This window comes from Uloborus diversus, chromosome 3, assembly GCF_026930045.1.
Source record: "Uloborus diversus isolate 005 chromosome 3, Udiv.v.3.1, whole genome shotgun sequence".
Taxonomy (NCBI): Eukaryota; Metazoa; Arthropoda; class Arachnida; order Araneae; family Uloboridae; genus Uloborus; species Uloborus diversus.
This window is the reverse complement of record NC_072733.1, coordinates 81,942,457-81,959,777: the sequence shown is the minus strand read 5'-3', so window position 1 is coordinate 81,959,777 and position 17,321 is coordinate 81,942,457. Positions and strand designations below refer to the sequence as shown.

Genomic DNA, 17,321 nt, shown 5'->3' with positions numbered 1-17,321 from the left:
CAAATGAAAGCTGCCATATGTGAATTCTTGAGCATCAAAGGACCCCTGCCATGTTTGGCAAAAATCTGACGCAAAGTGAATTTGCATTAATAATATCATTATTTGGTTAATTATAATATATAATAGATTTAAAACAATTGTTTTCGTAATTATTTTTTAACGATGCACATATTTTTTTAGTATTGATTTTAAAAATGCAATTAATTTTTCTTCAGCAGATCCAATCCAAAATGCATACTGTTAGGTAAATCAATTATCTCATCAATGTCATTATTTCACAAGAAATTTAACCAAAAAACGAATACCCCGAAAATTTCTTCACTTTTTTAATTCTGGTATTTGATGACAACTCTTAAACTGAAGTCATAAAAACACCAAACAAAAGAGCTGCAATGGACTACTGAAGCAAAGTAAAACCGAAAGTACTCTTGGATTTGCTTTGCTATAATCATTACGGCTTCAAATCCATAAATGTGTAGAACTTACATAAAACCCCTATTTTCGTGCATGCACCCCGGGAGATGAATTCATTCATCGGAGTTGAAAATTTCCTTCAACTCCGGGCAACAAGAGAAGTTAGGAAGTTTCAGTTTTGTTCGGGGCTGCTGGCAATAGCGAGTTATCATCGTTTCAAATGGTGCCGCGCCGTGTGTTATGGAGGGATATGTGACAAAAGTAATCTCATTAGGATCTTTTTGTTTTTCATTCTTTTAAATAAAAATATTTCTGCTCAGTATTTTTCTTAAACTTTTTATTCAGCTTCAATGGTTTATATTTAATTTGAACTATGAATCCTGTTGATACCTCAATTGGTTAATTTTTAATTGTTGCATTAAGATGCTTTTTTAATCAACACACATTCACTTTTAAGGGTCCATGAGAGGCCATGTCAGTTTTGTCAGAAACTAGGGGGGGACGGTCCTTGGAAGCGACCCCAGTCTGAATCGTAGTAGTACAAGTTTTGAAAACTTTATAGGGGAGGGGATTCGGAGACCAAACAGAAAAAGGGGCCCAAATTCACCTTTGGCGGCCTTGTTAATTTTCCCTTTTACTGTAATTCGAAATTAAATATAAAATAACTGTTTGAAGAATGCAGATAATATTTTGAAATTTTAAACACTCACCCATCACACAGAGCTATGAAAGATTATGTATTTTTGAGTCAGTATTTTAACTTCTCCGTAACTAAGTCTTGTATTTCCTTTTCAACCAATATATCGGACAGATAGAAATCTAAATATCGTTATTGTGGAAGTAGATGTATATCGATACATGAAGGTATATTGGTATACTGCCCAGCCCTAGTGAACTGTCAATAGTAATAACTTATTGTAATGATTGCCAATACATACAGTTTACCAAACAAAAACCACTCGACAAAAAAAAAAAAAAGAGTAAAAGAATGGTGACTTTTAACATATAGCCTCCTTTTCATCACATTCAACACACTGTGATAGAAATAAAAGTACAAGTGTAAACTTCCAAAAGAAAAAACAAATAAAAATCTGTACATATTGATGAAAATATATAAACATTCAAATATAAGTAATAAATTTATTTTAAATTCTGTTGTAAAACTTAGTTTGAAAAATTTCATTAAATAAATTCTTTGAATAAAATTGGTATTGTTCTTGTGCTACAAGAAAATCTTACACTTTTCAGCATTGAATAAAATTTTTCAAATGTTACCAGAGAAAGTTTCATCTTTACGAATGCGGAGAGTCACAACATCATTGCATGAATGCAAAATTGCAGTAGCATCCTCCACAGTACAGTTTTCTGTTCTTAAAGAATTTATAGCTAACAACTTATCTCCAGGTTGAATTGAGCCAGTTCGATGAGCCACACTTGCTTTTTTAACACAAGCAATAATCAGTGGTTCTCCCAACTGTCTATTTCTGGGTGCTGAAACAGAATTAAATCAATTATATTATGTGAAACAAAACATACTTTTGATGAACTGGAACCAAAATGCAAACATACAATACCTGTTATAGAAATCCCGAGATCAGATCCTCTCTTCACTAGTTTAACAATAAATATTCCACTACTTGGAACTACAGCTTCTGCCACATCAAACTCTGTTATGAGGCAAACTTGTGGATGAAAATGAGCAATCATATTTGTTACATCATCCAATGTCACACCTTCTGTACTTCCTCCATTAACGGCTAAAATTCTGTCACCAATTTGTAACACACCAGATCTAAGGAAAAATCCATTTATACGCTTTAATAATATAATTCAAAACATTTCAGTTAATGTGTGATACATACTCTGAACGTAGAAAAAAAAAGGAAAAAGAAAGAAAAAAAAAAGAAAAGCATCATTCACTAATAAAAGCATTGCAGCCTTTTCAGCATCCCCTGTCCTATAACAAGCATCAGATTATTAAAAAATGAACTTTAAGCTCTGCATGCAATTGGTTATTTCATTTTTTATGTTTTTCTTCTTTTTTTTTTCTTGAAGCTCAATTAAAACAAATATTAGAGCAAAAATCCAGAGCATTTTCAGAGGAATTCTTACATGAAATGCTTCAAATATTGTCCATTTTCATAAAGAAGAAAAGAAAATGATCCAGACTCTTTTACTGCTTATTGACAAAAGCTATAAATAAATAGACATCCTTAACACACATATACACATTTTAAGCAAAAATTCCCCAATAAATGTTCTATTCCTGAAATATTTAATATATTTTATTTTTTTAAAGCTGGAATAACATTTTTTCCCACTGTATTGAAAAAGCCACAGCTTTTCCCTTAAACTTTCAAATAGAATGACCAATCGCTCCTAACATCTGACATACCATTTTTCTTTTTTTTTTGAACTAATAAGCAGTCTTTATGTAAAATTTGCTTCCCAAAATCGGTCCTAATTTCCACTTGAATTAAATGAGAACATATCTTACAAAAAAAAGTTTTTACCATTATTCTATTCAATAAAAATATTATGCTTTTATTTCATGCTTTTGTATCACAAAAAAGGTTATCAATATGAAATGTCCAAACATAAAGTATCTGCACTTACCAAAAAAAAAAAAAAGCAGTCTAGGAATTTCAAGACATGTTTACATTTGATGACTTAATATGTGTGTGTGTGTTTTTTTTTCTTTTGTCTTCCCATTGAAAAAAAAAACTGTTAAGATCAGGGGAAATGACTAGAATTGTTTTCTTTTTTAAAAAAGGATTAGACACCAAAAGACATTTGTCCTTCATTTTTCTTGAAATGCAAACATAAGTGCATGGTGCATTTTCAAACTAAAACATAAACAAAATTTCGGTATTTAGGCTTAAAACAAAAATATATATTGCATGTCATTAGTTATGCTATATTGTTTGTTCCCTTGTATCTTTTGAAATAATATGTGAGTTAGATAGAGAAGAGCTTTTAAGAAGTTAAATTCATGGAAAGACAGATGGCAGAGTTCTGATTTAATTCCCCCCCCCCCATTTTTCACGAGTTTGGTTTTAAAATGTTCCTTTTTTTTCTGCTATATATTTTATTCATTTTGCCTTCATAATTAGAAAACAATGTCTTTGGGACCCTTCAGACTGCTTGAAAATAAAATTTGGAAGATAGCATTTAACAAACTACTACAATCTGTACAAATAATTTGAAAAAAAGAAAATTAGAAAGATATGGGCAAAACAGTAAACCAGAAAAATTATATTTGCTATACAATGTATGAACAAAACAGGGGCGTTCCAGTTCATAGTTAAAGCGTAGAAGAATATTATTATGAAATCAGAATCTGGTATGACCTGATGATGCCAAACTTGCGTGAGAAAGGGAATCATAGTGGCAGGAGAAACAATAGTTTGGAGATAGATTTTGATGGAGAGCAATACGTTGTTGCTTGTGTCTGTCTGCTTAACTACTACTAAATTTGTGTATGTGAAAGACTGTACTGTTTTCAAAAGTTGCACTAAACTTGAAGGAAAGCATCAGGCACCAAATGTTGCAATTATTTCATTGTGTTGAAAAAAATTCTAGAATACATTTCAAACATGACTAAAACTAACTTTTCAGCAGGGCTTCCTTGCTCTATGCAACTTATTTGAGGTGGTGTAGTCAGTATATCAGAAGGAAATGTTGAGCCTTGAAGCATTAAACCAAATCCTTTATGATTTGCAGTTAAGATGACTTCAGTTCTGTCAGCTCGTTCAACACTTGTATATGTAGTTCTTGAATTAGATGAGATAGATGCAACTATAAATTACAAACATTAGAAATAAACTTCCTTGCATACAAGATAAAAGATAGAATGCAATTCAAACTTTAAAGTGAAAGAAAATGTATTATTCTTTATGGGCATTTTCGAAAATTTCAAGTTTTACAACATTTCATATCATAAACTTTAAGTATACAAATATTGCACACCTATGTACAGAACAATTTAATATTCTGAAACATTTGAATCATTATGGTTATTATATGCAATTTAAACAGCCCAATATAAGCCAATGCTTTCTTTCTAAGGTTTTTCTCATGATGCCCTTCTTGACCTTTGGTCTCTGGTGCTCCTCATTAGTTACCCATTGGAGTCAGATTTAACTACACAGGCCTGATATTTTGTAGATATTCACATTTAATAATCTATCAATAATGTGCTGACACATAATAGTCAAACATAATTCAAAAATCTACTTAATCATAGAATCTGTAAAATGTGAACCGTTACTTCAGGTCTCTCTCTCATTTGACAATTTATAAAGCCCAATAAAGTTGAATCTGAATACAATGTATGGAATACACTATCAAAATTTTCTAGAAAGTCTATGTAGGTGACATATAGGATATATGTTTCAAAAGCTCAATAAATTAATGATATTTGAAAACTTTCTCACACTTTTAAACAAAATTGTATGTATCACTGTAATAAAGTATTCATTGCAGTTTTACAAAAAGATCACAAAAAGAGTTTATGTCTAATATGTAATCACTTCTATGAACAAAACTAGTGAATGAATTATCTTGTGAAAAACAAAATAGATGCTGTATAGATGCAAAATAGATCAGTTGACCTAAATAGAACCAAACTATTACCAGACTTGATGTGATTTCTGAAACTAAACAATTAGTGAGTGAAGATTACCCATGATGAAAGTTACCCATGTTTCCAAACAGTTGTGTAGGTGTCGTCATTGTTTGAAAATGACAATGCAAAAAAATTGTTTTTTAAAGTGTAATGATATTTGATTTTCCTCTCAAGCAGGTCTACAAATGAGAAGTAACTATTTCCAAGATCAGGGGTTGTTCAACTCCTGACCTGAATCAAAAATATTGAAATATCAATAGAAGGTGCCTCCTTCTATGGTGAGCTATCTCAGATACATCAGACTAGCTAAAACAGAACATTCTTTCCAGCGTAAGACACTAGTGGTGCTCATTAAGATGACAGCTGAACTTGCATGCTATAAATTAGATCATATTATATACTACTACTCAAACTTAGTTTTCTGAGTGGCATAAATCACAAAAGCAACAAGACAATTGCTCAAAAATGTTAATAACTAAAATGCAATCTTTTTCAGAGAAATATAGAGCAAAACTTTTTACATAAAGTGCAAAAGGCACTTTATTAGGTTACATTTTTGCAAGGAAAGCAGGACAAGGGGTCATTGTTTTAAGATACTCAAATCTCAGGCTAACCTAGAAATTAGGAAAAATTACTACTTTAGTACGGTTGTGGGCACTTGGAACAGCTTACCAGAAGAGGCGGTAATTAGCAAGGGGTGGATAGCTTTAAGAGTACCATTGATCTTGATTAGGGACTAATAAACTGGCTAGGACTAACCTAGCTGGGCTCAGAGCTTGTTGATGGTCATCACATTTGTATTAGTAAAAAGCATTGGCTTTAATTTGAAATCAAGATTAGCTTAGTTGGATGAAAAATCATAGGCAGATTTAGGACCGAGTTCCTGGGGGGGCAGGATTTTTTTTAGCAACATTTTTATTGCTCCCCCCCCCACTCCCATGTTTTTGTCTTTTTCCTGTGATGCATAAGTCCATGCTTTACTTTTTGTGTGTCATTTTGATTAATGTGTGTTTTCATGCTGTCCTTTTTGAATTGACCTTAAGAGAGGGAGCCGGTGTCAAGAGAGTGATGCAGGGCTCCCTTTTAAGTGGGAAATAGAATATCTCCAATTTTAGGGGGCCGGGGGTTTCTCCTCCGCAGGAAATTTTGTAAAATGGATATAAAATTCTGCATTTTGAAGCCTTATAGAGTTTAATTGGCTAGACATAGATATTGATAACTAGATTATACAGTTGTGCATATAGAGTTTAGTTCAAACTTTGTAAGAAACAGCCATTTTAAGTTTGAAAGAAAAAGTAAACTATAGATTTCTCATTACAACAACCTTTTTTTTAATTATATGTAGAGTGCAGAAAACGAAAAGGAATAGAGGTAGTGTATCATTTTTTTTCCTGGCTAAAAAGATCAACAATATGCAGTAGAAGTAATTGGAGCCCATTTTGCTTAGGATTTTCAAAGTCTTATCTAATTATTTTCAAGACCTCTAGAATAAATAAGATAAATAAAATTACTTAACGCACTTCATTTGTACTTTCCAGTATCTGATATTTTAGTACTTGATTGTAAATTTTTACAGTCCTGTTCTAACTTTGAGAAATAGCTATTTTAAATTTAAAAGAGAAAAGTAACCATAGATTTCTCATGACAGCAACTTTTCTTCAATTGCAAGTGGGGCAGAAAACGAAAAGAAATAGAAGTAGTGTATTGTGTTTTTTTTTTTCCGTGATAAACAGATAGACAATATGCAGAAGAAGTAAGATAAAAGCAATCAATACAAAAGAATTTCCAAATTACTGCATTCGGGATTGAATAACTAGCAAGATATGAAACACATGAGTCACAAAAATTTATTTCAAATAATGTTACAAACGTGAGAACCATGATTTTTACATTTTTAATACAGGATGCGGCAAGGAGCTGAATTTGACATATTTTGGCATTCCTCCCTCTCTACCATTTGTTAGACATTTTAAAATTCAAGGTTTGTAGTCACACGTTTCGAAATATTCAAGGTTTTCAAGCACTTAAAAATGAAATTAGTTTTTTCAAGCAATTTCTATTTTTTAAGGAACGAATCATGATTTTTTTTTGGGAGTTAGGGACCCACTTCAAAGCAGGGGCCCTATGCAATAGCTTGTTTATCTCATGGGCAAATTTGGCCCTGTTTGTAATTCACTCTTACCTGCAAATTTTTGCTTGATTTTTTGTAATTTTTACGAAAATTCGTCAATTTTTACGGTTAAAGGATTTTTACGATTTAACCAATCTTTGTTAGGTTTTATAAACTTTTATAAAATTTCAGCAAAATTTTTCAAAACTTTTGATGACTCAATTACTTAGATTTCAATAATGGCAAGAACTGACTCACTTAGACTTATATGATTATGACTAACCTTACTTTTTAAACAGTATTTATAAAGTAAGTAAAATTGTACTTTCCTTCCAAGTAAAAAGATTCATTTAATCAGAACACTCAGATAACTGAAATTTATTCAGTTTGCGATAGTATTTATTCTCTCTCTCTCTTAAAAAAGAGAGAGAAGGGAAAAAACTATGCTTTTTAGAATTTCTTAAAAGGCCAATTAATCTACTAAGAACATAAATATTATGCACAAATATACTTGAAATGTGGACACAAATCATAACAAGTAGATCGTTCTGTTAGCGAGAATGGGGGCGGGGGAAGTCTTCTCGCCGTCAGAAAAGGACATTCGCTTTTCTCTTCATTTTCAACTATTCAAAAAAAGTCATGATTTTTTTGTTTTAAGATTTTGGAAGATATGTTGTTACTATATAAAGTCCTCCCAAAACTGGGGTGCATTGCCCCTATGCCCCCCCTTTATAAATCCACCCATACCCTTCTGAAATATTCAAAAAAGAAAAAAAAAATATTTTTTTAAATTTTTGGAAGATGTGTTGTTACTACATAAAGTCCTCCCAAAACTGGGGGGGGGGCATTGCTCCCCTCTGCCCCCCCATAAATCCGCCCATGTGAAAAATAAGTTCAATCTTTTTTTTTTTTTTAATATAAACTAATAATACAGCAACAAAATGTGTACAATTTTTTTTTTTTTTTCAATTCTTTAACTTTTTGATCAAGAAGTCTGAAAAGGTCAACTGGTGTTTCTTGTAATTAACAATTGATTTCTAAAAAGATAACAGATTATTGATGACATGCCTTGAAGTTAAAATTGTGAAAATAGATGCAGAAAAATTAAACTAGTGTTTCAAGAAGCATTAAAAATATGCAAAAATGTGTGTCAAATATGTAACTAAGTGGCTAAATAAAATGCCAAATATTCTGTATTAAGCTAGATCACAGTTTATGATATAACTAACTGGTAATGTTAATACTAACTAATTTCAATTTTATTTAAAATGAAAGCATGTAAACTAACAATCATGAAACAATAAAGAGTACCAATTGATAAAACATATTTTCTAAAGCAAAAGAACAAATTAGTTGAGGAGAAAAAGTCTAAATACTTACCTTCAACATTGTTAGGAATAGGATTTAAAACAGATGAGCACATGTTTGCACCATTGCAATTTCGCCTCATTCCTAATGTAGAAGTTACAAAAGAGTAAGGAATGCTAGAACTCACAGAATTTCTACCCAAGGAAGAAAGTGTATTATACCCAGAGTTGTTGAAATTAGCTCTTGGAACAGAGCTGCGGGATAATGCATATCCTAAAAAAAAGTTTAAAGCAATGACATCAAACTGATTTTGATGAAACTTAATTTTATCCAACATATTTCAAGAAAAGTAAAAAGCAATAGTTAGAAATTGTTAACTTTTGCAACATATCACAAGGATGTTTGTGCAGTTACAACCAGTCAGCTGTATTTTTGATTGTTTTCCAACTTTTACACAGAAATTTAAAATTTTGATACTTATTTTTACATTAATAAACTCATCGAATATAGCAGATTAACAACAGAAACATTAGAACAAAGCATGATGGTTGCTTGTGACTGCAAGGTAGCATTAAATGATATGTTTGCTTTCTTTGTACAAGTTTTGACATGCAGGAGTGAAAGTGATAAATCCTGAAATAATTCGTTTGCATTCCTTCATTTTATAGATCACTTTCTTATTCATCCATACACAGTTTCTTATTGATTTACTCATATTTATCATGTAGTAATTTATTTATTTATTTATCTGTTTATTGTTTCATTATTCATTTATTTCTCATTCATTTGATAAAAATATTTTTAATAATGGAATAGAAAATATTTCGTTAGAAAAATATTTCATTTTTCACTTTGCTTCATGAAAAAAAAAGTGAACATTTTCTACTCTTTTTTGAAGGTACAAATTTACTAACAAAATAGAAAAATAATTGTTTTAATGCAAGCTTTTTGATGAAATACATTGTTCTTTCTTTATTTACTGCAATTTTCAAAAATAATATCCAGTTTGTCTTACGTACAAAAAGTAAGATATCTTAACAATTTCACTTTGTTCCACATTCCCTTACTACAGACTTGTGCAACTGCTTGGCTTGAAATTGGCTATGAAAGCCAAAGGCACTATTTTTATACAACTGATGCATGCCAATCATAGTACATTAAATGACAACAAATGATAAATAATTTCTTCATTTGAAAGCACAATATGAAACCGAATAGTTCTTGAACTTTGGGAGAAGAGCAGAACTCCAATTTTAAGAGTAAAAAAATAATAATAAAAGAAGCAATTATTGTATGTTTGGTTGCATAAAAATCTCCTATTTATAAGATGCGTCTGAGAAATGTAATGCACTTTTTTGCAAAAGACAAAATTTCACAGTATGAATTTCTAAACATGTTGTCTTTTAAATTACAAAACCACTAAAATTTTTCACTGGAAACCGATGATGTAAGTAAAAAATATCAACAACAAATAAATTTCAAAAGTAGTAAATGTTTTTTGCTGGAACTATTGTGTAGCTCTGAGAATTTGAGCTCCGACTCTGACTATGTTTACCTCTGTTTCGGAAAATAGGGTGGGGAAATTGGCGCTAAGCTGAGTTGAAAAAACTTTCTTAGTAGATTTTTAAAAATAATCCAACTAAAATCAGAGCCAATAACACACCTATTTTTCACTAAATTCCCCTAAAACAGGTAAACATGCTCAAGGTCACAGCTCAACTAACCAGAGCTGCACTATACATATATACAGTGGCAGATAAAAAAACTGTATTACTTGCAAAAATGTGGAAAATGGTAAATAATGTTTTTCATGAGTACATTTTATGCAATGACAGCATTATTTCAATAAAATACAGCTGTAGGATTAATCTCAATCACATTTTGTTAGAATTAATGAATTATATTCCTTTAAATTCTTTGGAAAATGAAAAAAGGTTGAAAATGCAGCATTTTAGAAAACGCAGAACAAAACAATAGATGCAAGAATTCTTTAGTCAATGTGAATTTTTCACAACTTAATCATATTGCATATACTCAAAATGGAATACACCCATGAGGAACACATCAATAATTAGTAGATCCTCCATAAGCTGTGTGGAAAGCTTTGCAGTGGTCTCATATAGAAGATATGGACTGAATGCACTCCTCACTAACTTAATGGAACCAGATCCTAATAATGTTTTCCTGCAATTTTATCTCAATAGCAAGTTACTTAACAGCAAATTTGTACCCATTACATACAAACAAATTTTATTCCTGGAGCATTCTCAGTCTAGTCCAAAACTCTAATGATTGAATTGTTTTCATGCAGGATTGCATCAGGATTGTGAAAATGGGGGGGGGGGGGGGTGTTTTTCTGATGCCTGTAATGTTTTGGTGCTGAAAGCTAGTAAATTAGGCAGCAAAATCATTCATAACTAAGCTGGATTGTACATATTGATTTTGTTGTACAATTGAGTGACAAGTTTATTGAAAAATTCAATCTCCTACACTTTTCAAAATGATCCAGAAAGTGCTTGAAATTTGCAACTAGATCAATAAATGCATCTGCTTGTATTAAGATCTTGGAGGAATGTTGCTATTCAGAATCATTTGAAAGGCGCATGAAGTTGTATTTTCAAAAGAATACCCGATGAAGATATCTTACTTAATTTTCCATGTCATACAACAAAATTGGTACAGACAATCCAACTTATTTGTTAATGATTTTGCAGTCCAATTAACAAGTTTTCATCTCCACAACAATACAAATATTGAAAACCTATACAGACACTGAAAAATAACTGAAAAACGTTTTCACAATTTCTCCCCTTTATGAGCACTCCTGCATGTCAGGCACTAATTGAAAACCGTTGACTTATAATGGTTTTTAAAAAATGTTGTTAAGAAGCTTGGTATTAATATAAAACTATAAGAAAGCAAAATTAGGCTCTGGTTTCATCAAATGGGTAGAAGTACATTCAGAATTCTTCTATGTGAGACCGTTGCAAAGCTCTCCTAGCACCTTGTGGAGGACCTAGTAAACATTGAAGTGCTCCTCAAATATCTTTACACTTAGAAGTGTATGTAATATGATAGCAGTTATGTAGAATTCACATGAGCCATAAAATTTGATCACCATTCATTTTCTTAAATATTGCATTTTTAACCTTGTCGTCATTTTTTGAAACAATTAAAAGAAAATTCTTTGTTAATCCTAACAAAATGAGATTGAGATTAATCCTACATCTGTACTTTATTGAAATAATAACATTGCCTGAAGCACTCCTGTGAAAAACATTATTTGTACATTTTTTGTCTGCCACTGAATCTGCTTCTAATGAGAAATACAAAATATATTTTAAAAGCTCAATCTCTAATATTACCTAATAATCAGAAAGCTAGACGTATTTTTTGCCAGTAATATCAGTTATAGCCTGAAGGAAAAGGGGAAAAGTGCTTGAAGGGCACAAGAAAAGAAAATAGCACAAATGTTTTAAATCAAATCAAAACATCACCAAAAGCATTTTTTAATGATTGAAGCATCAAGTTAGGGAAATATATATGAGTAGCATATTTTAAGATTGCTTTTAAGAAACATGCAATAAAAAGGTTTTCTTATCTATGTTATAATACTCAAGCTCCTAATAAATTCAAAATTCTACACTGATTTTGTTATTAAAGTCACCTCTTTTCATATTCATATCTGGAGCAGATCGCAAAGCTATTTGGCTAACAGGCAAAATTTCCAATCTGACCATTTCATCATTAGATGATTTCAGTAGCTGCATAGCTTCAGGTGATGTCATAAGCTCAACTTTAATGTCATCTATTGCTAGAATATGATCACCCACATGGAGAGCACCACATCTAATCAAAATAAGAAACATATAATGTTTTTACTAAAGCACTAGATTTCCAGATATCATCAAACATTCAAATCTTATAACCTTTTATAACCTTATCTTTATATAATAAACACTGATAATGCACATATTCTTTTACATTTGGAAACAAATCATTTAAATTACCTTTCTGCTGTACTTGCTTGCTTTATACTTTCTATTACAATAGCATGTTCTGGGACAGAAACACAAGACAAATTTATGCCTAGTAGACAACCTGGAGTTTTGTCAATTTCCACTAACAAAGGACCTGTAGCATTTTTCACAGCATCTGAAATTTGAGAGAATTAGCATTCAAAATCAAATATATTTTGAAGACATATTTTTTTTTCAATAAAACTAGCATAAAAAATAATGCTGTCAGCACTAAAAAAATTCTCAACACAAATAAGCTAAAAATTGAATAACATAAAAGGAAAAACAGTCAAACAAATTTGAAAGTAAACTTAAAATCCATAAACGTAAAGAAAAGTTTTTAAAAGAAATTGTGTTAATGCTCAAGAATAATTTTTGCACAAACTTTGCCATTAAATCAAAAAGTATTTGAGGCAGTGAGAAGCAAAGGGATGTAAATGGACATTTTCCAGTTTTGAGTAAAATGCATTTAAAAATGACGTCCTAGGCAGGTTTTCATTGAATTTTTTTAATAAATCATGTTATACAGCAGCACCTACCAGGGCTATTAATTCTACCTCTTGCTCCAAGACAGAGGAAAGGTTCCCCTACTATTTGTATAGGTTATCTCCAAATTTTAATTTTGCCACTTATATCCCTTTGTTTCTCACTGCCTCATTTGTTCATCAATTGAAAAAAAAAATAACAACTGAAAATTTATCATATTCCTCTACTACCTAGGTGAAAAGACTTTCACATGAAAAGCTTCATATCAGTTACACATTAAGAAAAAAGAAATAAAAACCAAAGACCTAAGCCACAATTAGAACTACAATTTCAGAAACTTTGAGGGGAAGGATCCCCCAAAACCCCCCTCTTACTTTGAGTTTTACATAATGCAATTCTCCTGACTTGTTTGCTCATTTGCTACTGATGATCGCCCCCCCCCCCCTTCTCCCACCCTCCAAAACAAAAGCTGGACTCTACTTACTCTTTCTTGCTATATGTATGTTTGAAAATAAATTTAGCAGATGCCAACCACTCCAGCTTTTTCAGACCTCGCGATGGCTTTATTATAAAAAACTGCCTTCATGCAAGTCAAAGAAAGTTGGAGTCAGTAAGATGATATAAAATTTTTATGGACTAAGGGCCTTCCAAAACGAAACCCCGGAATTGCCACTGCACCATATGGACTATAACTACGGCTGTGTCTCAAAGTTCTTGACTAGTTGCTAACAGAGTTATTGACTCTGAAATTTGAACTTTTTTGAAAATCATTTATGACTTTTCACTTTTTACTCCACAGTCCCCCTTACCTACCACTATTTGTGGTTTAATCAGATGGATGGGATCCTCAAACAGCTCTGCTTTTTGATAAAAACCAGAAGCCAAGCAATTCCTGGTCAAGCACCCCCCGGAGGTATCGTTTCCCTTGGAGAACTTTGTGACCACAAACATTTTTATTGTCCCCCCAGTCACCATTAAGAAGATGGTGGATCTTCAACTGGCAAGGATCAAATCCCAGACCCTTTGGTCACAAGTCTGATGCCTTACTGATCAGGCCTACAGGGCCCATCATTTGAGACTGTTAAACTACTAAAGAAAAGAGTAACCAATGCAGTTTTATGTTTTTTTTTAACTAGCATACTATAACTTCCTGCTAAAGAATTACAAATGCAACACTGCATACTTTATCTCATGAATAATACACCAAGAAAGGTACATGAATACAAGACAGCATAGAAGGACTTTATTTACAGTTGTTGAAGTGAATCCACAATAGTGTTGCCAAATATAAATTAGAAATACATAAAATCACAGATAATGATATGATTAAGCCTATTGGGTTTCTTCCTATTTCTCAGTGGGTATCTCCTAATAGAGATTTTAACATCACAATTTTTATCTGGTTTATCGGTAACATTATTTTGTGGTGTATTCAGGATTTACACTATTATCAGAAATGAATGAACTAATACTACAACCTGGTACATTATGGTATTAGGATATGTCAAAATATTATCAGAAAATGAAAAATTGTCAGAACATAGTAAATCACCATTGAAACGATTAATAATCAATGGACTGTCCTGAACAATGTTATTCAAAGGTTTTATTTCATCACAGTCTGACAGTTCCTTATGCATATCATTTACAATTACACTTGAATCAGTATTAAGAACTGAAGATGGACAAAGTTACTCACTATACTTAAGAAAAGGTTGACCAGCAATGTCAACTATCCATGTGCTTAAAACCTCTTGGTTTAAATAATGTACCCAGGGTCCACTTTTGTTAAACTCTGTGAAATCATACCACACAATTTGATTAAGAGATAAACTATAATTTCTAGAATGAGAACAGTCATGATAAAATTTATATTCAGTTTGCATCTTTTCAAACATGAAGAGCATAGATGAAGTATATGTAATGCTGTTGTAATACAATGACCACGAAAAGCTCAGCTGAAAATCCCAACTGTCAAAATTCTTGAAGAGAGCTCTTGAACCTTCCACTAAATATAGCTTAAAATTGCGTTTTTAAAACTTCAATATTGAACAATTTCCAAGAATTTTTTTTCGAAGTGAAACTTTTAATGCTAGGGCATTGAAATTCTCATGTGCCACCTTTTGTGTGGGAGAAGTGATGTAGTTGTTTTTCATGTGGCGAAAAGTGGCAAATGCTTTCTATCTTTCTAATTGTCTGTGATTGAGTGCGTTCAGGCTGTGTGGCAAATATTGAGTGAAGCACCCAGATATCAACATCACTTCTGTTGAACCACAGGTGTATAACCAACACATTTCGAATATTGTTTAGAGTTCTTGTTTTTCAAAATCTATTTTTTTCATCTAAATATACATTTTGTTGTGAATATGCCTGAAACCTCTTGACTGGGACTTGATCCAGGGTCTGATGGGTTCAAAGCTCAGCGCTCTGTTGATTGAGCCACTGTGACTGTCGGAGGGGATTGGCACTTGTCAACATCCCCTGGAGCGGAAAAACTACTATAGTATATTCCAATCTAAGTTGGCACTGAAGGGAAAGGTACGAGATGTGCTACTCCGCGATGAGAAGTAGTTCTAGTAAATTTGGAGGTTTAAACGGGTGTAAATTCATAAATGAGGTGAAAAAAATAGAGAATGTATGTGGTTGAGATATATAGTTGAAGTTGTTGTGTGTTAAATATACTTAATTTGCAAGAATTTGATTACGAAAGGAAAATCAAAGCGCCGTAACTCGACTTCTGTCTTGGCGAAGACTTGAGTTTTCAAGGTTAACCTTGGCGTGCTTCCTGTGGATCGGCAAACCCCCCAGAACTCGTTTCTCCCCACTTCTCATCGCCCAAGGAAAAACATCTGATTGTCATTATGACTCTTGAATGAACTCTCCACATTGTGGTCAAAGCATTTCCGCCTAGTCTTTTTTCTCATTTATGCTTTCCATCGTTTTTTCCAAGCAATTGAATACATTTTTAAAAGCAGTTTTCGTGAGCCTAAGAAACAAAAAATGAAATGAAAATATTAGTTTTCAATCATTTACATGCTGCAATTACGAACAACATCGGGATTTTTTTCTTTGAATTTGAGATTTATTACATGGTAGTTTCAAAAAGCTTTCGTTTCTTACATAATAAGCCCAAACTTATAGAAAATTATTGTGAAAAAATGAAAGAAACTCGAATTTTGTTTGAATGCAACGAATACTTGTTGTGTACAAATAATTGCTACGGCAAAAGTCGTTTTTTTTCTTCTTTTTTTTCTTTCTTTTTTTTTTTTTTGGATCGTTTGAAAAGTTTATGGAGGAAAAAAAAATAATGCTCTCACGTATGTACAGATACACTATTACAAATTTACACCGATGAACTGCTGGATGAAGAAGTTTTACTTTTTCATTTTAAATTTGAAACATACACATCTCCCTCGAAATCCGAAATTAATTCGCCCTACTGTCTCCAGGTTTAGAACCCCTACTTTAAATTAATTTTTTATAGGAAGTAAATTTACTCACTCCCAAAATATACCTATAAAGTAGGCTACATTAACTACGCTAAGGTAAGTAAAATAATTTTTAATAAATTGAGTTTCGGGGTTAATCATATACTTTCACAGTCACGCAAAATTGAGAGCCATAACTTTTCTAGTATTTGCACAAACCTCGATGCATTTTCGTTTATTATTTTTAACTTTTTTCATAAATAAGTTAAGCTTGAAATCGACCTTTTTTTTTTGAAAAATTCAAAATTAATATCTTCTCTAAGCTCCGAAATAGTAATAGCTAATTGTTCCCATAAAGTTTCTAAGTTTTTTATTTGAATAAAAATTTTTAAAAAGGACAATCTTTTTTTTTCCAAAACTGGTTATTTAATCTTGGATCTTTGCCGTTATTACTAGAGTGTATAAAAGGAAAACGCGTGTACAGGGTTGAAGTATATTATTTTAGATAATAAAACAACGTTGAGTTACACAAATTTGCCGAGAATTGCAGACACGTGTTTCGGGGTTTCAAGGAACACCCAGTTTTAATGCAGAAAAGTGAGCACAATCTTTTTTTTCGATGAAAAAGGGGCTCCTTGAAACCTCAAAACAGGTGTCTGTAACGATTTATCATTGTTACATTTCCTTTTACTTTTCTGCACAAAGGTACTTCTTTGATTTATATACATATGTATAAAAAGATACAATGGCACCTTTTCCAAATTCCGAAGAAATGGTTGGAATTGACACAGTTGGATTTTTAAATCAGAGGGATTATGGAAAATAATCTATAAACATTAAAAGTTCCTTTTTTGTTGCAAAGATTTAAACGAACTTAGGATGCATTTCTCAACTCCAGAGAGCAAGTCGAGTGCATGTGAAAAATTGAA

The 17,321-nt window shown here is 31.9% G+C and overlaps 1 protein-coding gene across 1 annotated transcript in view; it reads right to left on the bottom strand.

Annotated features, from left to right (window-relative positions):
- LOC129218821 (glutamate receptor-interacting protein 2-like) overlaps positions 1-17,321 on the bottom strand; it is a 186,614-nt gene that overhangs the window by 26,889 nt on the left and 142,404 nt on the right. The window contains exons 8-13 of the mRNA XM_054853143.1: positions 12,470-12,614; positions 12,127-12,308; positions 8,532-8,732; positions 4,026-4,212; positions 1,989-2,206; positions 1,690-1,905 (exon numbers count right to left, since the gene is read on the bottom strand). Coding sequence (XP_054709118.1) covers positions 1,690-1,905; positions 1,989-2,206; positions 4,026-4,212; positions 8,532-8,732; positions 12,127-12,308; positions 12,470-12,614 — 1,149 coding nt within the window. The remainder of the gene's footprint in view (positions 1-1,689; positions 1,906-1,988; positions 2,207-4,025; positions 4,213-8,531; positions 8,733-12,126; positions 12,309-12,469; positions 12,615-17,321) is intronic.